Source organism: Neovison vison, chromosome 6 (assembly GCF_020171115.1).
Source record: "Neovison vison isolate M4711 chromosome 6, ASM_NN_V1, whole genome shotgun sequence".
NCBI lineage: Eukaryota > Metazoa > Chordata > Mammalia > Carnivora > Mustelidae > Neogale > Neogale vison.
The window spans coordinates 84,674,672-84,699,110 of NC_058096.1; the positions used below are offsets into that span (position 1 = coordinate 84,674,672).

At 40.2% G+C, this 24,439-nt stretch overlaps 1 protein-coding gene across 1 annotated transcript in view; it reads left to right on the forward strand.

Moving 5' to 3' along the window:
* The window catches only part of IQCJ (IQ motif containing J), a 208,923-nt gene extending 186,729 nt beyond the window's left edge, over positions 1–22,194 (forward strand). The window contains 4 exon segments of the mRNA XM_044254813.1: positions 19,261–19,396; positions 19,800–19,858; positions 22,055–22,132; positions 22,134–22,194. Coding sequence (XP_044110748.1) covers positions 19,261–19,396; positions 19,800–19,858; positions 22,055–22,132; positions 22,134–22,194 — 334 coding nt within the window.
* The last annotated feature ends 2,245 nt before the right edge of the window (positions 22,195–24,439 follow it).

Consider the following 24,439-nt stretch of genomic DNA (forward strand, 5'->3'; position numbering starts at 1 on the left):
GAGGGCTAATGATGATGAACATTTTTTCATGTGTCTGATAGCCATTTGTATGTCTTGATTGAAGAAGTGTCTGTTCATATCTTCTGCCCATTTTTTGATGTGTTTGCCTGTTTCGTGTGTGTTGAGTTTGAGGAGTTCATTATAGATCCTGGATATCAACCTTTTGTCTGTACTGTCATTTGCAAATATCTTCTCCCATTCCGTGGGTTGCCTCTTTGTTTTTTTGACTGTTTCCTTTGCTGTGCAGAAGCTTTTGATTTTGATGAAGTCCCAGAAGTTTATTTTCGCTTTTGTTTCCTTTGCCTTTGGAGACATATCTTGAAAGAAGTTGCTGTGGCTGATATCTATCAAAGAGATTACTGCCTATGTTCTCCTCTAGGATTCTGATGGATTCCTGTCTCACGTTGAGGTCTTTTATCCATTTTGAGTTGATCTTTGTGTACGGTGTAAGAGAATGGTCGAGTTTCATTCTTCTACATATAGCTGTCCAGTTTTCCCAGCACCATTTATTGAAGAGACTGTCTTTTTTCCACTGTATATTTTTTCCTGTTTTGTCGAAGATTAATTGACCATAGAGTTGAGGGTCCATATCTGGGCTCTCTACTCTGTTCCACTGGTCTATGTGTCTGTTTTTATGCCAGTACCATGCTGTCTTGGTGATCACAGCTTTGTAATAAAGCTTGAAATCAGGTAAGGTGATGCCACCAGCTTTATTTTTGTTTTTCAACATTTCCTTAGCGATTCGGGGTCTCTTCTGATTCCATACAAATTTTAGGATTATTTGCTCCAGCTCTTTGAAGAATGCTGGTGGAATTTTGATCGGAATGGCATTAAAAGTATAGATTGCTCTAGGCAGTATAGACATTTTAACAATGTTTATTCTTCCGATCCAAGAGCATGGAATGGTCTTCCATCTATTTGTGTCTTCTTCAATTTCTTTCATCAGTGTTCTGTAGTTCCTCAAGTACAGATCCTTTACCTCTTTGGTTAGGTTTATTTTCAGGTATCTTATGGTTCTTGGTGCTATAGTAAATGGAATCGATTCTCTAATTTCCCTTTCTGTATTTTCATTGTTAGTGTATAAGAAAGCCACTGATTTCTGCACATTGACTTTGTATCCTGCCACGTTGCTGAATTGCTGTATGAGTTCTAGTAGTTTGGGGGTGGAGTCTTTGGGTTTTCCATATAAAGAATCATGTCATCTGCAAAGAGAGAGCGTTTGACTTCTTCATTGCCAATTTGGATACCTTTTATTTCTTTTTGTTGTCTGATTGCTGTTGCTAGGACTTCTAATACTATGTTGAACAAGAGTGGTGAAAGTGGGCATCCTTGTCTTGTTCCTGATCTCAATGGGAAGGCTGCAAGCTTTTTCCCATTGAGGATGATATTTGCTGTGGGTCTTTCATAGAGAGATTTGATGAGGTTCAGGAATGTTCCCTCTATCCCTATACTTTGAAGCGTTTTAATCAGGAACGGATGCTGGATTTTGTCAAATGCTTTTTCTGCATCAATTGAGAGGACCATGTGGTTCTTCTCTCTTCTCATATTAATTTGTTGTATCACATTGATTGATTTGCGAATGTTGAACCATCCTTGTAGCCCAGGGATGAATCCCACCTGATCATGGTGGATAATCTTTTTAATGTGCTGTTGGATCCTGTTGACTAGGATCTTGTTGAGAATCTTAGCATCCATATTCATCAGTGATATTGGTCAGAAATTCTCCTTTTTGGTAGGGTCCTTGCCTGGTTTGGGGATCAGGGTAATGCTGGCTTCATGGAAAGAGTCAGGAAGTTTTCCTTCTGCTTCAATTTTTTGAAACAGCTTCAGGAGAATAGGTGTTATTTCTTCTTTGAAGGTTTGGTAGAATTCCCTAGGGAATCCGTCAGGTCCTGGGCTCTTTTTTTTTAAGATTTTATTTATTTATTTGACAGAGAGAAATCACAAGTAGTCGGAGAGGCAGGCAGAGAGAGAGAGAGAGGGAAGCAGGCTCCCTGCTGAGCAGAGAGTCCAATGCGGGATTCGATCCCAGGACCCTGAGATCCTGACCTGATCTGAAGGCAGCGGCTTAACCCACTGAGCCACCCAGGTGCCCCCTGACTTGACCGTCTTAGTGAGAGCATTAAATAGGACGTGCACAATAGCACCGTGCCTTCCATGTCAGCTCCTTCTCTTTCCAGCCCTGTGGTTGTTTGGACTAGACACTTTCAGATTCATTCTGTCTCCATGATTCTAAGAATTTGCCATGTTATCACTTGAAGGACAGTTTCAGCCCTTTGATTAAATGAAGTTTCTGGGTTATCTTCAGATTTAATTTATACTTATCATGTCTATTCTTATTAATATGAATAACTAAGAATAAATTAGTTCAGTTCCCACCCCCCTCATCACCACTAGTAATATGTAAACAATAATAATTAAAAAGTTTTTGGCTGTGTAACTAGAAAGGTTTTCCTTTACAGAGATTAGTGTGGTAATGACATTAGATCAGTGGTTCTTCATCCTGGATGCCCTTAGAATCACCTGGGAGTTAATAAAAAATGAAATAAGCTTTGGCATAACCTCCACCCTAGACAAATTGAATCTGAATCACTGGGGATGAAGTCCTTAAATTAGTATTTCTTAAAAGCTGACTTCATGTGACTCAAATGAGGAGCTGGGAATGAGAACCAGTGGTCTTGGTACATTTTAGATTCCTTTTGGTTATTCAATAATCTCATGTAACTTAATTCTCTTAGGACACACTTTCTCTGTGACTTTCAGCTCTTTTAACATGGGGCCACTGAGCCAATGGTCAACAAAAGAATTCTTGAGACATTGTCGGTGCAAAAATGTGTTTTTATTAAAGCATGGGAACAGGGCCGGTGAGCAGAAAGAGTTGCACTGTGATCTTGAGGAGCTTTTGATTATATACTTTTAGGTTGTGGGGAGAGGGTAGAGATAAAGAAAGTCTCTACATGGATTTCCATATGCTAAAGAAGACTTACAGGATCCTGGAGGACTGGCTGTTCTCAAACAAAAGTTGCTTTTAGTCTCTAGCAAAATACCAACATTATTAAGGCAGCCAGGAGTTCCCTGAGGAATATTATACTCTGCATATCTTAGGTATTTGTCAATAGGCTGCAAGTTGTAAGGAAATTTAATTTTATCTACATTTCTCTTGCCTTTGTTCTCCTTATCACTTTTATCTATTAAATCTGGTTATGTTGGTATCTCATTATTGATTTTAATATAAGAAGTGAACTCCAGAAGTTTTTCCTTGCTAATTGACCCACAACTCTGTATTCAACTTTTCACTAGTGCCAGCATGTATCTTTCCCAGCTCTCTGCTCTCAGGAAGATTTGTGAAGATTAATGGCAGATATGTGGGCTTCTGCCTCCTCCTTCCTCCCCTATTCTTTCCTTGTTACCCAGAAGCAGGGAGAACCTAAAAGTCCCTGGAAATGGCCAATCAGCTTTGCATGCTTATTTTTCCTTATCATGATTGAGGAATTCCAGAGATGGGAATTCAAGTCTCCCCTCAAAGCACACAGACGTGTGGGGTAAGCTTCCCTTTCATGTTTGTCCAGGACAGAGAGAAAACAGTGGCTCCCAGCCTTAACAACCTATACCCATTTGCCTGGAATTCTAGAGATTTTTCCTGGTTGGCTTTGGGGTGGGGCTGTGTCCTTGAAAGCTGTCAGACTTGATTGAAAAATTGGTATACTTTGAGGGAGCAGTTCGGCATTTCATTATAGCTGTAGCTGACTTAGGTGCTGATGTAAATCATCTCAGCTACTTGAAATGACCGTAAGTTAAGTGATAGTGGTGTCATAGCAGTTGATCAGTTATTCCCCCTTGGAACATTACATTTATTCTGAATGTTCAACAGGGTTTTGTGGTAGACAGTCAACGTGAAGGGAGGGTAAGCCGCAGCTCTGTTCTACTGGAGACTGTATGCAGGGCCAATCCTGTGCATTCTGTGCACATACATACACACACACTCAGTAAAGCTTCCTGTGTGCCCATAGACAGAAGAGTAATTAGTAAGACCATTAATTAAGAGCCTGCTTATGACTGTATTATTTTTTATAATCATTTATTAACTTAATTAAATAAGACCTCAGGGTGATTGCTATTTGTTGTAAATACTGAATCAGGCTGGCTTTCTGGTGGGAAATGTGTGATTGTTGGTCACACATTCACCTCACATATCATCATTTTATTACCCACAGGTAATTATTGATGGAATGAGCTAAAGCTATCCAATTAAACCTACAGGTATTCATAATTTAGAGTTTGTTGAGGTTATATAAATTATAACCCCAAATCAGCAGATTTATTAATGTTATAATTTTTTTCTTTTTTATGAAAACTTGAGCCTTGGCTTTGGTTGCTGCATAACTACAGGACCCACAACACCTCACATATATCTCTGTTGCCCGGTTTGCTAATATGCTAAGTGGTTTAATTAACAAAATCTTTCTTTCTTAAGATTTTATTTATTTATATGGCAGAGAGAGATCACAAGTAGGCCAAGAGGCAGGCAGAGAGAGAGGAGGAAACAGACTCCCTGCTGAGCAGAGAGCCCGATGCAGGGCTCGATCCCAGGACCCGAGACCATGACCTGAGCTGAAGGCAGAGGCTTTAATCCACTGAGCCACCCAGGCACCCCTAATTAGCAAAATCTTAAAGTATCTTTACTATAAGGCTGTTGTCCCTACAAGATCATAGACTTGTAAAAAGAAGAATTTCCATGCCCATCAACCCTGGATTAGGTCCCTCTGTGTTTCCCCTATAATAGCATCCATCACACTTGTAATTATTTGTTTAATATCTATTGTCTCCTAGATTGTAAAACCATAGAACAGGGACCATGTCTAGTGTTTTCACCATTATATCATTCGTGTTCTGCATCATTTCTGACACATACAGAAAACATACAATACATTTACAAATGAGTGAATAAGAATGAATTAATAACGGACCCAGAATACGAATGGTGCAGAGCAGACAAGAGTGCTTTTTCCCTTACCTCTGGACATCCCAGCTAGGCAACCATGAAGCTATATTGTGCTGATGGCACCATCTACATAGAACACATAGGAATTTATCTAGTCCACTATGTGTTTCCCCATCTCTTGGGGAAACCTTTCGAAAGGTATCCCCTTTCGAAAGGGGAAAGAGGAGAAAATCCTAGATAACTTCAGCACATTGCTTTTAATCTTTTTCTTTTCTTTTCTAAAACCATAGTCCTGGTCTTTATTATCAGACCAATTTGAATACCTTCCTAAATATTTTTCATCATTCTCCTTTCTTACTTCTACAACATCCTTAAACATCCCATTCAAGTTTCCCTACCCCCAAAAGCTTTAGGTTTCCTTGCAGCAATTTTTTAAAAAGATTTTATTTATTTATTTGGCACAGATCACAAGTAGGCAGATAGGCAGGCAGAGAGAGAGGAGGAAGCAGGTTCCCTGCTGAGCTCAGAGCCCAATGCAGGGCTCAATTCTAAAACCTTGAGATCATGACCTGAGCTGAAGACAGAGGCTTAACCCACGGAGCCACCCAGGCACCCTTGCAGCAATTTTTTCACACTGTAGATAGCAATCCACTGATGATTTGTTAAATCAATTTGATGGGTCACTACTGAAATATAATTTTTAAAATCTAAAATATAATAAAAGATATCAGCATACATTACATGTAGTTGAGGAAATAATGTACCCTGAAATTTTTGTTTCCATTTAAACACACATGTGTGCACATGCACACACACACACACACACAAACACCCTTAGCACATGCATGTAATGGATCAGGATGCCAAATATTTGACCTATGAAAACCAGTCAGTATGATTAAGTTTAGTAAATATGTTATTAAAATCCTTCAAGCCATATTTTGTGGTTGTGAGACTTGAGTTTCAATGTGGCTTCTGCTGTATAGTGACAAGAACATAATCTCTTTGAGCTTCTGATTTCTCAGCTGTACAGTGGGGAAAATAATTGGTAGAGGCTACAGTGAGAATTAAGATAATACATGTATAATATCTATGATAGTGTTTTATATGTAATTTGTGGCCAGTGACTATTGGTTTTCTGCTTAGCCAAACTTATTTCCTACTTTTATCCTCCACTTTCACCAAATTCCTCTTTATTGTCTAAAAATAGCCTGAATTTTATCACCCCTAATCCTTTGTTTTAATATCTCTCTCATATGTATTACCTTTCACATCTCAAATTAATTCTTGTCCATTCTTCAAAACCCACATCAACTACCACCATCTCCATGAAATCTTCCTTGATCATTTTAGCACCCAGTGATTGCCTAATAAGCCCAGAGGAGCAGTGATCCTATATCTATAGACCCCTGCCAGGAGTTTTCCAAGGTGGAGATTCATGCTTTTCTCATTGTGAGAGCTCTGCGAAGCTTACAGAATGAAAGGAGGAAAGGTTCAATGACAGTGGTGCCATTGGAGTGAGAATGAATGAAATCTCCTTTACAACTTGGACAATGCCATGGGATTTGTAACACTCTTCTTATATTCCCCCCGCCCCACCTAAATGGCCCAATATTTTGTTTTCCTCTTTGCTTAAAGGAAATGATTCTCATGCTTAAATATGAATATTGAACTAAGAGGAAAAAATCAAAAGAACAGAAAAGGTAAAAGGCAAAACAATATTTTCTTTTTATGATATGGTTATTTATCCATTATCCATCAATAGCAACCTTTAGGCCTCTTTGAATTAATTAAAATGAACAAAATTGGATGTATATCTGCTTTTTCAAATAAATATAAATTAGAAGTTTTATTGCTATGTAGGCTGTCTAGATTCAGCTATATTGAGGCATTATTTCTGTTTCTAGTCACCAGCTGGCCATGGATATGGAGAATAATATTGAAAAGTATCCCCTCAATCTACAGCCCCTGGAATCAAAGGTGAAAATGTAAGTTATTTCAAAGTTTACATTAAAGCAGTAATTTTACAGTTCTTGTTTTTTGAACTTCTAGACTACTCTGGAATTTGGGGATACAAGAATTAAGCATTTATGTATTTCACATCTATATGTTAAAGATAATTTCCTCTGTTCGGAGCGGCAACAAAACTGTTTTGGGAAAACAGCTCCATCTACTGGATAATATGGGGGACTATTTTGTTGTCATCACGTCCTCATTTCTTGGTTTTTCCCTTTTTAAGGCAGAATGCACATCTTCAGCATCACTAGCATTTGCTGCTGTCTTTCATCTTAGTAACTTGGTTAATTCCACCTTGGAACAACTTGGCTATTTTTACATTGGGCCATTTCTTTATTAAACATCTAAACACTTTTAATCCTCTTCCTCCTATTTCCATTCCACCTCTCATCCATATATTTTGGAAAAAATTTCTTCTTTTCCTCTTCACTTCCTGTCATGTTCCTTTTTATTCTCTCTTAATAAGGCCAAATGTGAATCCCTGTCCCAACTACAAATGACTGTTATATAAAGATAGTTCTAAGAATGGGGCGCCCAGGTGGCTCAGTTGGTTAAGTATCTGACTCTTAATTTTAGCTCAGGTCATGATCTCAGGGTCTTGAGATCAAGCTCTGCTTTAGCCTCTGGATTGGGGCCCCCATGTCAGGAGCCCCTTACAGAGTCTGCTTTCCTCCACGGAGTCTGATTCCCTTTCTCCCTCTCCTTCTGCCCCTTCCCTTTCTCACAACCTCCCTCTCTCTCTCTCGCTCTCTCTATCTCTCTCAAATAAATAAATAAATAATTTTTTTTAAAAAAAGATGATTCTAAGAACACTTGAATATTAACAAACTCTCACTCTGGTAACTTCCAGACTGAGACAGGCTATATTCTAGAACAAAACAGCAACTTTCTAAAACCATTTTTAAGTAGAGAAGGGACCTATCATAATTACCTTAGAAGCAATTTTAAACTATGCTCGCTCTCTGTGACCCTTTCCCATTCTGATTTTCCCTCAGGGGTGCATATAAGAATTTTCAGTGAGAGCCTATGTAATCTCTTTCTCTCTCTCTCTCTCTCTCTCTCTCTCTCTCACACACACACACACACATACACACACACACACACACACGTGCGCACATACACACAGCTTAATACTCTGAGAGGCATGTATCTGAGAATTTAAACATGTCTGAGGTTGGCTACTCAAAACTGATAACTGATCATTTGCAGGAAAGCCCTAAGAGGAATCTTTTAGAAAATAAGTCACCCTGAAGAAGGGAGGCTTGAGGTGTACAACTTTGAAGAAAAATAAGCCATGGATTTAGGAACAGAAGTGATGCACATATATATAATATCCTGCTGGATAAAAGCAAATATTAACATAAACCTCTGCCAATTTACATTAACCCTGGTTATCAATAAAAAGCTTGTCTCTGAGTGAAAACAGAGAGATACCTTCAAGATAAAGTTCAAACATAGCTTCTGAACCTGTTGGGTCCCTTCCTAGGAAGCTCTGTGTCATGCTTACTAAGTGAATAATAAATCAGGCTACCAAATTTTATGCAAGCAATGTGTTAGCCTCACTACACAGGATGTGAGTTTTCAAACAGAGGTTGCTTTATTCTTGGGAATTTTCTCATTAAGATAACATCCTCTTAAATGAAAAAGTGCTAGAATGGAAAGTTGTTTGTGTGAAAAATAGGAGTGTTTGATTTGAATGCTGAAATGAAGCTAAGAAACCTGTCTGGTCTTTTTTGGTTTTCAGCATCCCTAATATGTAGGCAGAGGGACAGGTGCCAGGAAGAGGAGCAGGCAAAAAAAAAAAAAAATCTCTGGATGAGATTCCAGCCAGCTCAGAGAGTCTGGGACTTTCCCTGTGGTTGGCTTGATAGAGGAGTCTCAGCTCAGTGAGGTGCAAACAGAATGGTTTTATCTCTTCTAATAACACTGCACCCCATTTCCACTCACTGGAGGGGGATGAGGAAGAGAAAGCTTAATCTTGTCCAATAATGGAATTTGAGTCCCATCAGAGAATTTAGTCCAGTTCAGTGACTCTTGCCTAATCTGGTTATTAAATTCTTAACTCTCAAGACAGGTTGAACATCTCCCCTCTACACACATTAGATCTTTCCTACAATTGTGCAGCTTGTTCTCCTCTGTATTCTCTCCTCTTTCTACTTGCCCCTTCTCCTTGATATTACCTCTCCCATCCCTCATGTGCTAAACACCCAACTGCCCCAGGATTCCCACTAATGGTAACACTTAGCTTCTTGTCAGTTGTTTCCTTAAAAATAGCTCTAAGTTTTGGGAACCTGTGAGAAGGGTCATTGGGTCTCCCCTGAGTCCCCACCAATGATGCAGGCTGTGCCTTTCATTGTGCCCCTTGCTCTGCTGGGACTGTCTCCCTCAGACTGACCTTGGCATCCTCACAACAGGGTGGATCTTGGCAAACCCTCATTCTCACTTCCCAAAGGATTTTCTTTAGTCCTTCATAGCACTGGATATGAAAGATGGGGCCTTGTGCCAGGTTTCAGAGTCACTGTCAGACTTCATAGGCTTTCTCTCGGGGTCTTCTGGCATTTGTTGGTGGGAACCTGCTGAATATCTATCTTCCTCTAGTGGGTAGAGAGAAGTGAGTGAAGTGAGGATTACTATATTATAAGATCTGCTTGGTTTCCTGGAAACTCTCCTCTCCCTTCCCTGATGAGGCAGAGAGGGTTAGAAGGTTCCAGTGAAGGTTTTCTGGACACTCCAACCTCGGCAAGCCCTGAGGTGGGATGCACGTTGGCGGCCAATCTGTGAGCATACAAGACAATAAGGAGGATGAGACTGTTCTCAAGTGTGGGCTGCCCCCATCATACACCTGCACTAGTGAGAACTTGAGGTGGGGCAGGAAAGACTCTGTTTCCTCACATGCAGCCCAACTGAAAAGAAAAGAATTTGATAAGAAAGTCTCTGGGGGCGCCTGGGTGGCTCAGTGAGTTGAGCCGCTGCCTTCAGCTCAGGTCATGATCTCGGGGTCCTTGGTTTGGGTCCCGCATCGGACTCTCTGCTCGGCAGGGAGCCTGCTTCCCTCTCTCTCTCTCTGCCTGCCTCTCTGTCTACTTGTGATCTCTCTCTGTAAAATAAATAAATAAAATCTTAAAAAAAAAAAGAAAGAAAAAGAAAGTCTCAACCTCTTTGTGGAGTGCAAAGTGTCAGTGAAAGAAGTAAAGACCTGCCAGGAAAGAACACATGTGAGTGTGGGGGTGGAATTTAGAGGAAATGTCAGGAAGGATACATTGCCTGGTTCATGAATGCAACCATTCACAGGTAATTTTGAGTTTTAGACCTGAAGGATCAAAGGACTGTGTCAAAAGGGAAAAAGCAATCAAGGTTGCACAGCTATTAATAAAAAAGTCGTTTGAGGGAGGTGAAAAGCAGGTTTTCTGAAGATCAAGCAAAGGCAAGCCTCGCAAGTCAGAAAATTCAGTGAAAGCAAAAGTAATAGTGAAAGTACCACAGCAAAGTCCCTCAGCACAAGTCTAAGAGTGAAGACAAATGTCTTCTTAAGAGGCAAGGCTGCCTGGAGGCCTGGGGTTGAAGGCACACATCAAGGAGCACAGGCTTCAGCACAGTGGCCTGACTGAAAGGAAGGAAATGGACTCTCCAAATCCCATAAAACTGCTGCCCTTCACATGGGAGTCACATCTTGCCTGTTGTAGTAAGATCTACAATGCATCTTCTGAATACAAACCATCACTTAACAGTTGTTCACTAACTGTGTGCAATCCCTCTCTGATGTTCTAGCAAAATAAATATTTTGCTATGCACAATATAGGCATCTATTGACTACAAGTCATCTTTTGAACATCTACTTGTTAAATGTGTCCAGTTTCCCTCATTTTTTATTAATGTATTTGATGATTTGGTGATGAAATAACGTTTAGATTCTATAAAAGAGAGGGAGCGAGAGAGATAAACACAGACCGACAGTAAAAAGACAATTCCCAGAAGACTTTCAAAGATATTTCTCAATAAAGCCTTGCTAAGTATCATTCATTTGAGAGTTATGCCCATCAAGTTTGATCAGAAGTTTAGTTAAAAGAAGAAATGAGAGAAGAATGGTTGAGAGCATAGACCCTGGGGTTAGAGCAAATAGGAGAAATCCCAGCTCTGCTCTTTACCCACTGTGTGACCGTGGGAACACTGCTTGCCTACCGGCCACAGTTGCATTCCTCTATAAAATAATATTAACCCTGTCAAAAAGGATTGTAGTAAGCTTTCAGTGAGAAAATTAAAAAAAAATTGACCTAATGTATCTTTTCCATGGAGTTATACTGTTTTCAAACATGTTTTTATGCCAAATTGGGCTAATGAAATATTTCCCTTAAGGATCCTTAGGAATCCAGCATATCACACTAATATATATGATTAGCACATATTACTTAAAATTTCTGAAAGTGTTTGGTTTTTTTAAGTAATTATGATGATCTTCTAAGACCTCTATTTATCAAGTTTGAGACTGACTTAGATGCCTTATCCTTAGTTCCTTTCAAGAATTTCACAGAGGTTATTGTTATTCCTGTTTTGTGAGTAAGCATAATGTAGGCCAATAACTTTAGTATTTTACCCAAAGATCACAACTAATGAGAAGTAAACTGATCAAAACCTATATGTCTCTAAACACACTTAGTTTCTGGGAAGTTCCAGTTCAAGATGCCTAATGCAGGAAGACTCTGAATTCACCCATAGACATACTGAATTTACAGCTTTTTATGGAACAATATCCCTTGAAAAAAAAAAATCCAAACTGGCAGAGCAACCCCTTTAAGTCAGGCAGATGAGAGGGAAACCACATCAAAACAGGTAGGAAATTCTGGGACATAACCTTGCTGAAAATCCCAATCCCAGTACAGGGACTCACAATCAGGAAGGAACTCAAAACACAGAACTTCTTCCTGAAGAATGAAGGATCTTATTCTGCATCAGGTACCCTAACTACTAAGACCAGCACCTGAGAGACAAGTCTGTAAAACACTGGGCTTTGGAGATGAGAGGGGTTCCAGTGCCCATGAGACCTGCAGGGTTATGGCCAACTGAGGGTAAGGCAGAGCTCTTAAAGGGCCTGTGTGCAGACACCTGTCCCAGGGTCCCATGCAGAAGTAGCCCTTTGAAAACTGCCCAGACTTCATGTGAAAATAACTGGTGTCCTAATTCTGAAGTATGGGTCTGAGAGCCAGAGGCCTGCTGGGGTGTTCTCTGGGGTCAGAGAATGGTGGGAGCCCTCTTCCTACTCTCTGCCTTACTAAAGCTAGTGGGCACCATCTTTTAAATTTTTTTTTCTTTTTATTTCTTCACTTTTTTTTCTCTCTCTTTTTGCTCTCGCTCTCCCTCTCCTCCTCCCTCTCCTCCTTTGAATTCTCCTCCCCTTCCTTCTTGCTTTCTCTCTTTTTCTGTTTTTGGCAGGTGCCATCTTTGTACTCCCCCTCTTTCTTGCTTCAGCCAATGAGTACCATCTTTGTGTTCTCCTTCTGCACTGCAGAACAGTGGTATCTCCCAGAGGACAGCTGGCCTGGATCGGATGGCCTGGTGTTGGTGGCCACCACCCAGGGAATAGCCCTTGATCACCTGGCTTTGGAGGCCAGGGGGTTTGATATTCCCGTATCCCACAGGACTGTGACAATTAGAGAGAGTTCCTGGCAGACCACCACTCCCAGAACACTGCACAGACAGCTGACTGAAACACATACCCACCTTTCTGAGAAAGAGGTCTATTTGCTGCTGGTCCAAAAGCTTTGGCCTGAGTGACAGGCTCCTGGTTTTAAACCAATCTGGGAGCGTACAGTGAGGACCTCAGTGAATGGAGGCCAGCGGATGCCACCTTCGTGCTGTCCCTCTGCCTTGCTCCAGCACACTGGAATCTTGGAGAAAGGAGCTTATACCTTTGTTTAGGACCCTGATTTTTGCTGCTGCTGCTGCCAGGGAATATCTCTATACTGACTGGCTCTGGAGGCACTAGCTGTCCCCATAGGACTGTAACCAACAGAGAAGGAGTCTTAAACAGCTACCACCCCCAGGGCACAGCAAGAGCAACAGACCCAGGAGCTCAGTATTGATGTGAAAGAGGTCTATTAGCTTATCATCATAGCTGCAGCCCAAAGGGCAGACTTTTAATTAAATACACATTGAAGGACTGACTGTCAACCTTTCCTAAGACCTCAGAGGGCAGGCACTATTTTTAAACTCTCCTTCTGCCACATTCCGAGTCCTAACATGTCTTGGAGGGGAGCGCGTATACGTGTCTGGTGTCCCAGTCTTTACATTATTGCCCTGGTTTTTGTGGCTGCTGCCCAGGGGAAACCTCTTGATTGCTTGGCTCTGATAGCCAGGGGAGCTTGCATTCCTGGGTCCTAGGGGACTGTAACAATTGGAGAGACTAATTCTTGGCAGGTTACCACTCTGGGGCCCTGAATAGGCAGCAGATGAAGCACACCCTTGGCCTCTCTGTGAAAAAGGTCTGTTTTCTTGACCTGGAGTGTGGGCCTTAGGGGCAGAATTCAGATTTGTCACACATCTGTAAGCTACAGAGATGGTCCCAGGGAATAGAAGCCTGAGGATGCCATCTTTGTGCTTTCTCTGTACCTCACTGCAGCTCACCCACATCTCCCAGAGAGGAGATAATATACTCATCTAGAGCCCCAGATTTTGCTACTGTCACCCAGGGAACATCTCCAGATCACCTGGTTCTGGAGGCCAGCAGAGTTTACAATTATTGCCGCACAGGAACATATATGTTTGCATACTTTAAAAGCTGCTGCCTAAGGGTTTGGCTTCTAGTCAGCCTGAATTTAGGTTCTGATTATGATCCTCCTCTTTAGGATACTGACTGGTCTTGGCACAACTTCCACTACTGGGAACTACTAAAATAAAACAGGCTGCTTGGACAATCACAAAGTTTGAGAGATAGCCAACAGCTAGGGCAGAGTTCATCTGCTGCACAAGGCCAACCATTTAAGACTCAGAGAGGCGGCTGTTTCATCTAACACTTAGAAATCAGTAGGGAGTGTCAAGCAAAATGAAGAAATGGAAGAACATGTTCCAAATGAAAGAACAAGATAAAGCCTGGAGGGGGGAGCCTTAATCAAACAGAGATAAGTAAATTGTATAATAAAGGGTTTAAAGTAATGCTCATAAATGTACTCACTGAACTTGGGAGAAGATTGGATGAGCACAGTGAGAACTTCCATGAAGAGATGGAAAATATAGGAAAGTTCCAAACAGAGGTCACAGAGCTGCTGAATATAATAAACACACTTAGCTTCTAAGCACACTTCCTCATGAGGGAAAACTTTTTCTTGTTTGAAGATTTATTGAGTTATTTCTGGGGCACAATGTTAGGAGAATGTATTTGTTGATCACCTACTTACCATATTTTTAGAACTGTGACAATATGATGGACACTGCCCTCAAGGGAGTCACGGTCTAGTGGAGGCAGAAGACTTCTTGGGAAAGAGTTGTCTTGATTAGCCTAATCTGACACTCTTCTATTTTGTTTTTTTTTTTAAATTTCTTTTCAGCGTAACAGTATTCGTTGTTTTTTGCACCACACCCAGTGCTCCATGCAACCCGTGCCCTCCCTAATACCTACCACCTGGTTCCCCCAGCTTCCCACCCCCTGCCCCTTCAAAACCCTCAGATTGTTTTTCAGAGTCCATAGTCTCTCATGGCTCATCTCCCCATCCAATTTCCCTCAACTCCCTTCTCCTCTCCATCTCCCCATGTCCTCCATACTATTTGTTATGCTCCACAAATAAGTGAAACCATATGGTAATTGACTCTCTGCTTGACTTATTGCACTCGGACACTCTTCTTTTTGCGTGGTTAATATCTCCGAGAGCTGCTGTTCTCTTTCAGACTCAGTAGTCTCTAGGTGCCTTATTTCTAGAGTGCTTTCTCAATCTTCAGAGAGAAGAGTGTTATAGAGCCAAGGCCTAAGTTACCCAAATGTCATTTGTGATGGAGTTAGGAGTTGGGGACTGTCGAGGTGAAGAAACCTGCAGAAAGATCCATAAGGGCATAATCCATGATGCTTAAGAAGTACCAACAATCAAATGAAGTCAGAAGTTACAAGCTAGGCAGAAACTGGAATGGAGTGGAAGCAGGCTAGAGATACAGGCGAATGCTGTGGGAAACCTGCCTGTTGCATGCAGTGGCCCTTCAGTGGTCTTTGGGCAGGTTTGTATCAGGATACAGGGTAGAGACAGACACCAAATAATGAAATCTCAGCTTATCTGTTAGGGTAGCTTTTAGTCGCACATAGAAAATTTAACAGGCTTAAACAAATAGGGGTTCTACTTATCTACTCAAAGTCGGTATGTGACAAGCCAAATCCATCACCTTGCTTTCTTCTCCCTTTCTGCCTTTTGCCAAACCATGAGGAGGGAACACAATGTAATGGAAAGACAGGGGATCTGGTCCAAATGTCAGGTCTGTCAGTTAGCTCCCATCTTGTTTCCTGTAACTTGTCGAGGACTCCTGGTTGCAAGTAAAAGAAACTCAACTCAAAACTAACTTTTTTAATAAAAAATAGATTATATTAGATCACCTAATAGAAACACCCAGGGCCTCACATGCCTCAAGCATATCTAGACCCAGGTAGTCAAGCATCATCAGATATCTCTGTCCTTCTTCTGTAAGCTCTGCTCTGGACATTATAGCTTCATTCTTATGTGGGCTCTCCCAACATTGTGCCCATGGATTGGTGGGTCCCCAAAGAAAAATGAATGCTGGAACAAAATTAAGGAAAAATTAATATCATGCAGGCAAAAACTACCATTATGATGGTAATAGCACCTTTTCACATTCCACTTGTGTTAAGGGTTGAATGGGAGAATACACATAAAAAGAGTTATATGTAATTAGATGCTATCTCCTAATATGCTCAGACTTCTGTCTTCTTTGATGGTTTCCTTTTTTTTTCCCATCCCCAAATTTAGCCTACTTGGGTAATAATGTATTTTGAAGTCATAAAAATTATTTGGTAAGATTTAGGAAATAGTAACTTTCATATAAGAACTCAGATTTCTGACTGTTCTTGATAAGTAGTAAGATCTGGCAATAATCAACTGTGCCAGGATGGGGTTCCCCCTCCCAAGGGGCGGGTACTGTCCAGTCTGCCCCCAGGCTCACCCTCAGAGACATCTGGGATCCTTCTTCTGTCTTCACAGCCTCATGCCCCACTACTTTCCTCTGGAAACCTCCTACCTTCTGCCTGGTACACTCATTTCCAAGGCTTTGCCCTTAGGCTTTCCTCATCCTTCTTACTAGTCTAAATCCCTCCACCCTTCGAGGCTAATTAAAGCACTAGGACTCCCCCAAACCTTCTCTAAGCATCCCAGCTCACAGAGCTCTGTCTTCTCGGCAAGGACATCTTCTATGTAAGGACAGCCAGTGACAACCAGGACTGCACAACCTGTAAGACATCAAGTGACCATGAGCGCAGGAGGGAGCCACTGGCGCTGTGAGACGGAAAGGAACATACAGAGAAATGGCAGAGGCAGGTTCTGACACTAACTCTATGATAGAAGACAAACAGGAGTTAGACAAGCAAAAAAAAATTATTGAAAAATGTATTTCTCATGTACTTTGAAATAAGCCTCTATATTCATAATTCAAAATATAAAAACACACAAGATGTTCTCCTTTACTGCAACCAGCCTTTAAAGAATTATATTGATAGCAAGGCTTAGTTTTAGAAATAAAAATGTCAAGGTAGTTGGTGGTCAGGGTTTACTCTGCAGCCTTGAAGGAGACTTGTGAGTAGGAATTGTGGTACAGCTGGGATAAGAAGGCTGAAAAGTGATTCTCCATGACTGAGGGATGAGGTGCTTCTACATTTTGTTTTAATTCCCTCTTTTGGTAAAATAGCATTTGGGGATTGTATTCAGAGAGCTAATAATAGAACAGTTTAATCTACAAAGTGGCCAAATGGGAGTAAACAGTGTGTGGTGTAAATAGTTCTCTATGATTCAGAGAGTAATAATAGCATTTAAAAAATATCTACCATTTTAAAAATATCCAATGTAGCAATTTAGATAATAGTGATGTGCTTGACCTCTCATTTTTAACTTCTGAGTTAAAAAAGAATAAAATATAGTATAATACTCTTTCAAATAAGTAAAATTGTTTCCATATATGTGAACAAGGATAGAAGGCAAATATTCAAAAATTAAAAATAGCTTTTGTATTAAAGAGGTGAGGAGGCTTATAGGTGATTTTAATACACATTTTAAAGGTATTTAATTTTGTCAATTTCTCTGTCAACTAAAAGAGGATATCCACTCACCTGAAGAAAGGAATGCTGTCTTCTTAGTCTTTAGCTTAAGGAAAACTGATAATGTCACTTTCCAGGCACCACAGAACTAAGAGGGGGAAGGGGATGCTTTAAGTGCAAATTCACCTTTGCCCATCTCACTTCGGTTTTCCCCAGCATTATTTGGTTCTTTAAAGGCATCACACTGCCCCCTGGTGTTCAATAAACTAAAATGGAAACTCAACTGGCTACTACGTTTTCTTTCCATATTTTCTAAATAATCAAGACGATAAGCCTCAATACCACCAAATGTATGGGTGTCCCATGCCTTGCTAATGTTTTATATTTTAAAAATAGCCTTTACGATGCCACTTTTTTTAAAGCCCTTAATGGGCAGGTTTACAAACATTAGGTGCCCTCCAGTGGCTGAACTTGTTATCAGGACTCTGGGAGACTTTAGATGACATAAAAATTATTAACAGTTTCCAAAACTTTGCTACTCCCTAATAAAATGGGTCCCTGAAGAAGCAGCAGGACTACCAAACTCTTACAGAACCTTCCTTGAGATTCTGTTTAAAATACCTAAACCGAAGAAAAGTAAATAAATAAGTATGTATTTTGAGCAAGCATTGTATAATTAAACAGTAAACACATATAATCCAAAGCAGGACCATATCCTGCCTTAATAGGGTCTGAAGTGTATATATAATTTGGAGCGCTCTTAAAAAAAAATCCTAGAAGTTTTCTACTTCTGCAGTTTTATGCAAACCATGGAGAGCCCCTCTTAGGGTCTTAGAAGAAAATCCTGGCTTGTAAGGGCCCTTGAAACTTATGTTTCATAGCTTCAGGGGAAATTGGCCTCTGACCCAAAGGTATTGTTTAACTGTGGCTTTTGGACTTTACCTTGAGCATTATAATTCAGAGCCTTAATAAATTAGGGACATGTATAAATTTAGTAACATCATAATTTTTTGGTGCCCTTTTTAACCTCTGACCATTGAGAATTGATGCTTTTTGAACCATTCAGCCAAGTAAAAATAAATCAGTTTGTTTATACAGAGACAACTTTGATTGCCTTGATTGGGTTTGGGAAGAATTATAGAAGATCAAACACTTCTACGAGTGAAGAAGAAATAGTAGTGTAATTAGTTAAAACTATTTTAAAAGGCTGAATCTTGAAAATTGGTCTTCGTGTTTGGTTAATTCCCAGAAGAGAACTATATTCACTGATCACCTGTGAAAAACTAGATGTTAATTTCAAAGATTAGAAACAAGTTCAGGTAGAAAAAAAATTACTTCTCTTTCACAAAGAAGAGCTTTCTATTATAGGAAGCAGAAGACTTTGTTTTGATACTAATCACAGGAAATAAAAAGTTTCCTTGGGTAAAATCTCCAACAGCCACCTAATCTTGTGTTGTTTCAGCTTTTGGATAGTTCACAACACTTCAAGATATTCTGTCCTCTCTGTCCATTCCTTTACTTATCATATATTACCTGTTTCCTTCCACAGTATGTAAAAATCCATGACCACAGGGCTCTTGACTGTCTTGTCCCCAGAGCAGGGCCATAGCATCATGGGATTCCCTTCACCTTGAGGTCTGTGCAGATGGCATCCTCTAGAGCTGCACTGCAGTCACTGTCAGAGCCTAGGGCTGACCTTGTCTCAAGGAGTCTCTCAACAAGGCTATATTAGTGCACGAATAATGGATATGGTAGCCTATTTATTATTCTCATTTGAAACATAGAATGAGAAATTGAAAGATTTTGTGTCCCATAAATCAAAGTACATTTACATGTGCAAACTAGTTTCACTTTGATGACTTTTTCTGACTAAGATGACTCTTGTAGACTGATTTAACTTAGTCCATGATTGTCAAATCAGTAGAAGAGAGAAACACCGATTTCCTGTGTCACATTCCGTGTGTTACATTTTCCAGTTCCAAAGCCAATTCCTTCAGACTTCTTGTGCTTTTCTGAGTCTGTGACCAAGTAGTGACAGAGCGCATGTCATTTTGTTTTGTTTTTCTAGCATTCAACGAGCCTGGCGTGAGTACCTGCAGCGGCAGGACCCTCTTGAGAAGAGAAGCCCGTCCCCGCCCTCTGTGTCCTCAGAGAAGCTGAGCAGCTCTGTCAGCATGAACACCTTCTCAGACAGCAGCACACCTGTGAGTGCCATGTTTTCTCTTTATGGTCTGACTGCCAATCATTTGATCATTAGGTCTTTGGTTCTAAGAAGGAAATGTTGAAATGTGAACAGGTAGCTTGTTGTTAAGTCTATCACTATTGCTCATTTGCTATATTTGAACCCGTGGTAAGGTTTTGTCATCTGAGAATGAAGACTTAATTCATAAGCACAACGTGTACTTCATCAAGTTTGAGGGAATCGATTGCATTTGACCCCAACCTAGACTACTCATTTGTGTGTTTGCATTTGTCTATTGCTAAGAATATCTTTTCCCTTTTCTTTATAACAGTGTGTTCCCTTTAGTCTGTGCCTCTGGTAGAGTTTTGTTGTGCTAATATGATAGATTAGTTTGGTTATAAGGATTATAAAGAGAACTTTTACAGGAAGAATTCAAACGGGTCACAAACTCAGGAGTTGAAACTCAGATGCCTGCAGGGACCAGGTAAGAAATCCTTGTGGCTGATGTAGGCTAAGCTGTGACTAGCTCCTGAAGAACACAGGCCTTACCTAATGGGGGAGTCCTGCTTAGATTCTGGATGTGTTGCTAAGCAGGGATGTTGGATAGACAGACACTGCCAAATGTGATTTCTTCTCTTAAGGGATGCCAGAAATTCAGATGTTTAAGTGTTGGCAACTAGTAAGAAAATTTAAAATGTGACTAGACCATACCTGTAGATCAATGATCCTAAAGGCCACCTGTTTAAGAACCCTGGTACATAGTTAATGAATGGGAACATCTGCTGAAAGTCTTTATTTAAAAACAACAACAACAAGCAAACAAACATACCAAATGTGGTGGGAGATAAATGATCAGGCAACTGTAATACAGATTGTTGTGAATATGGTCTTTGAGATCATGTATGATAGTCATGAAATACATAGAAAGAAGTTGGGAAGAGAAATAAAGTAACTATACAAATGTATTATTTTTTAAAAAAAAGATGTTTCTTAACTACTTTGTAATCATGTTTATTCATGGTTAAAAGGCTCCCCGATGGCCAAAATAATGTGTTCACAATGAGATCAGGCAAAGGTTGCTTTGACATGTTTTCAGATGATTGAATTGCATGTTCCTTAATAAGTGGTTTTGTCTGTTATGGATTCTAAAGGGCAGTAACTTGAGTACAAATAACAGTGGCAGAAGATCTATTTTTAGCAGGCAGCAGAAACTGAACACTCAGTGACTTGGTGCCTTTTTAAAACAATTTTGGTGGGCTGGGGGGGGATGACTGACTTGAACTGGTCTTATGATCGCTAGAGGGCATTGATGAGCCATATTGGAAAATGTTGCAGTTAAGTATGAAATTATCTCATGATTTGCAAGTCCAAAATAATGTGAAAATTAAGTGTTTAGGGTGCCTTTGCTGGGAATGACAATAGAATTAATTTAATAGGAATTAAATGACTGAATATTTTATTTGAATGACGAAAGCTGAGTATCAGAAATCATTCTGCATGTGTGTTAAAGGTTTGGACTTATGGCCGTCCGATTTTCTCAAAGCCCCAGTTCCTGACAGTATCAACCATTTGTGGGTCCAGTGATATGTGATCGCTTTAATGTTGCTTTAGGGTGATTAACTTTTGACCTTATTGAAATTCTGGGATAATCTACATTTGTTTTATATATACCCTGCTATACCACTTAGGTTCTAGCACCTTAAGTATGTTTGTGCATCATTGCACGTTCTTCCTCCATGGGTCATCATATAAACGTGATGTGCAATATCTTTTGTACAGCTTTGCTAACAGTTCTACCTTATTTAATTTAGCCTGGCCTCTAGGTCCCCTGATGTTTCTTTTTTTTTTTTTATTTTAATTTTTATTTTTTTTCCAATTTATTTATTTTCAGAAAAACAGTATTCATTATTTTTTCACCACACCTAGTGCTCCATGCAAGCCGTGCCCTCTATAATACCCACCACCTGGTACCCCAACCTCCCACCCCCCCGCCACTTCAAACCCCTCAGACTGTTTTTCAGAGTCCATAGTCTCTCATGGTTCACCTCCCCTTCCCATTTACCTAAATTCCCTACTCCTCTCTAACGCCCCTTGTCCTCCATGCTATTTGTTATGCTCTACAAATAAGTGAAACCATATGATAATTGACTCTCTCTGCTTGACTGATGTTTCTTAGTAGAGCACATTTCCTCCCTCCAATGTCCTCAGCAGGCTGGTTTCTTCTGTGTGTCTCAGGATGAACTGGGAGTGGCACCCTGCTCCACCACTATATCATCATACCTTATCTCTGTGCTCATGGGACCAGGATAACTCTTTTCATTGTGCGGAAGTCTGGCTCACTCCCGGTTGCTTATAAACAGTGAGAATCAAGACATTTTCAGAAAACATTATTGGAATTAGCTTCAGAAAACAAACAGACCCTGCCCAGAGTTCTAGTAGATGTTATTGATTATAACAACAGCTTTGGCATGGATGATGGCAGTAACGTGACACTAAATGTGCAAAATAAAATATGAAAATATAAGTGGCTGGAACATCCCGAAGTCTCTAGTTTGTCAGGCAGTTAAAATATCCATTTCATAATTTTTAAAAACTTTAATCTTCATTGTTTGGAGCTGGTATGTCTAGTTAAAGTTGTTTTATTTCTCATGACCATCACTTTGTTTGGGACCTCTTTCAGAAGATTCATTCTTACATCTTTTGGTGGTCACAGCCCCATGAAAGTGACTCTGCTCTACTTTGATCAGCCTACCATACCACGGGTTCATACATACTTTGAAGGAGTTCCAAATAGGCAGACTTGGTCTTACTACTCTCTGACCGATAGACCTCAAGTCTATGGAGAGGATAAGGATGATCCCCAGCCCACCTTGTCTATGATAAAGAGATGAGTTTTCTCTAATAAAATGAGTCCATTTGGAACTTCAGGGGCAAAAAGCCTGCAGTCCAGGTCAAATGCTCTCAATGAGGCATCTCCCTGGGGGATTCTCTGGGACCTTAACTCCTACCGTTTATCTCCAGCTAGCTGAACTCAGCCCTCTTTCTCTGGGCTTGATCTGTCACTGTTGTTGCCTAGACTGTTGTCTGTCTTCTTGAATTTGATCAGCTGCCTGTCTTGTCCCTACTACTAACTTTCTACTGTCCTCTAACACAACCCCAATTGGAGGCCAGTCTGCCCTTCTCTAACCCGTGGGCCTTTCCAGCTGCTCTGCCTGCCCCATGACTATAGCAACTGCAGTTACTGCCTTATAGGAGCCGTCTGCCCCAGGCCTGTGCTGCATGGGAAGCCAGCAACCTGAGCTGGGTGAGTCCCTGTGCCAAGCTGAGAATGATGCTCTTGCGTGCTTTTGCTCTCTTTTGGCTAAGCATAATGATTAATATAGTTCTGAGAATATTTCTGCTCTAAAAATATAAGAGCAGTAATGTTTCAGTATGAGCTCTCAAAGTCATCATCTTAATAAGAGCTGAGCACTTGTGATGTGACAGGCACCTTGCTAATTCTTTCCATGGATTATTTCACTTAATCCCCTCACTGACCATATGAAGGAGGTGTATCTCCATTTTACAGTTGATGAAAATGAGACCTAAAGAGATAACTAACTTGCCTTGAGTTAGTCATTGGGCTGTAGCCATCATGCTTTTTATTCTACTATATTGTACCACTTGAAAATAAGCCTGCATTTAGACATGGTCAAGCAGAGGAAGAAATAATCTGTGCATCAATGCATTCTAAGACTATTCTACAATTAGTAGGTATAAACAGTGAATGAAATAATTGAAAAAAGAATCCTCATTTGATTTTATAAATTGCCTCATTCAATGCTCTTTGATTAAAACCTCAAACCTCAGCTGCTCAGTGCCAAATTAAAGAGCAACAGGAGGGAAGATATATATGAAATTATGTTAGCAATTTGAATGTTAAATGTCCTTATACCACAATGTATCATGAGGTAACAGAAAAATTTATTTTAGAGATAACAATTTTGAATAGCAAGTTATTGTGTAATGGAGCCTGTGGGTATCAAAGTGAGAAAAAAAGAACTTTTTATCATAAAAATATTAGTTATTGCATAGAGGACAATAGTGGAAAGTGATTTGTGTATTTGTTATTAATCAATTCCACATGACCAAGTACTTATACTTTTAGTTCCCAGCTCTGAAAAATCTGTAATTTGTCTAATAGAAGATCATGGACAGAAACTGTGAAATGGTACTTTCTAAATGACTAGGTAACCTTTTCACAAATCATTAGGATAGCCCTCAGATTTCAGAAGAATCTTTGGATTATTTGGCGACTTTTTAAATTCCATTTGTTTCTAATTGGATGTATCTTCCTGGCCACACCCACTTATTCCCATGGGTTCCCATATTATTATGGTGTGACCTGTAGGAGTCTCTGTGGCTCATGGAACAAAGCCCTGGCTTAGCAACAGGACATGACTTAATAGAAGCTCTGCCACAATTTTTGTGAGTCTAAAGTGTACCACCTAAGAGACCATTCTTCGTCTGCAAACTGGAAGTAAGACCCATTTAAAGATGGATTGATATCACTGTGAAGATTAAACAGCACTACATATGTAAAACGTAGCACAGAGTGTGAGACCCTGAAGGCTCTCAATAAATGTTAGTGGATTCTGTATCTGCTTTTGAAAACACTCCATGTGTTCAAAACGCTGCAAATCTCGTGAAGAGCAAAAGTGGAATTTTTAACTCTGTTCCTATTAAGGTGCACACTGCCTGCTTCAGATTGATGAATACAGGAGAACCAAATTGTATCTTAGAATATATATATTCAGAATATGTATGTATGTTCTGAGACTGGAACTGTACAATACAAAGTAATGCATCAAGAATTTGTTTTAGTGTTGCTTCTTGTAAAGACTAATTTTCAAGTTCCAAAGGTAAAAGCAGGTGAAAGTATTTTTGTTTCTCAGTGGGTAGGCCTCTTGTGAGAGACCACACCCATATACGTAGTAAAAGCAAGTCTAGGTTTCTCTGCTGTCTTCAGATTTGGGGGAAAAATGGGGGGATCTGCAGCATGTTGGGGTGAACAGAGTTATGTGGC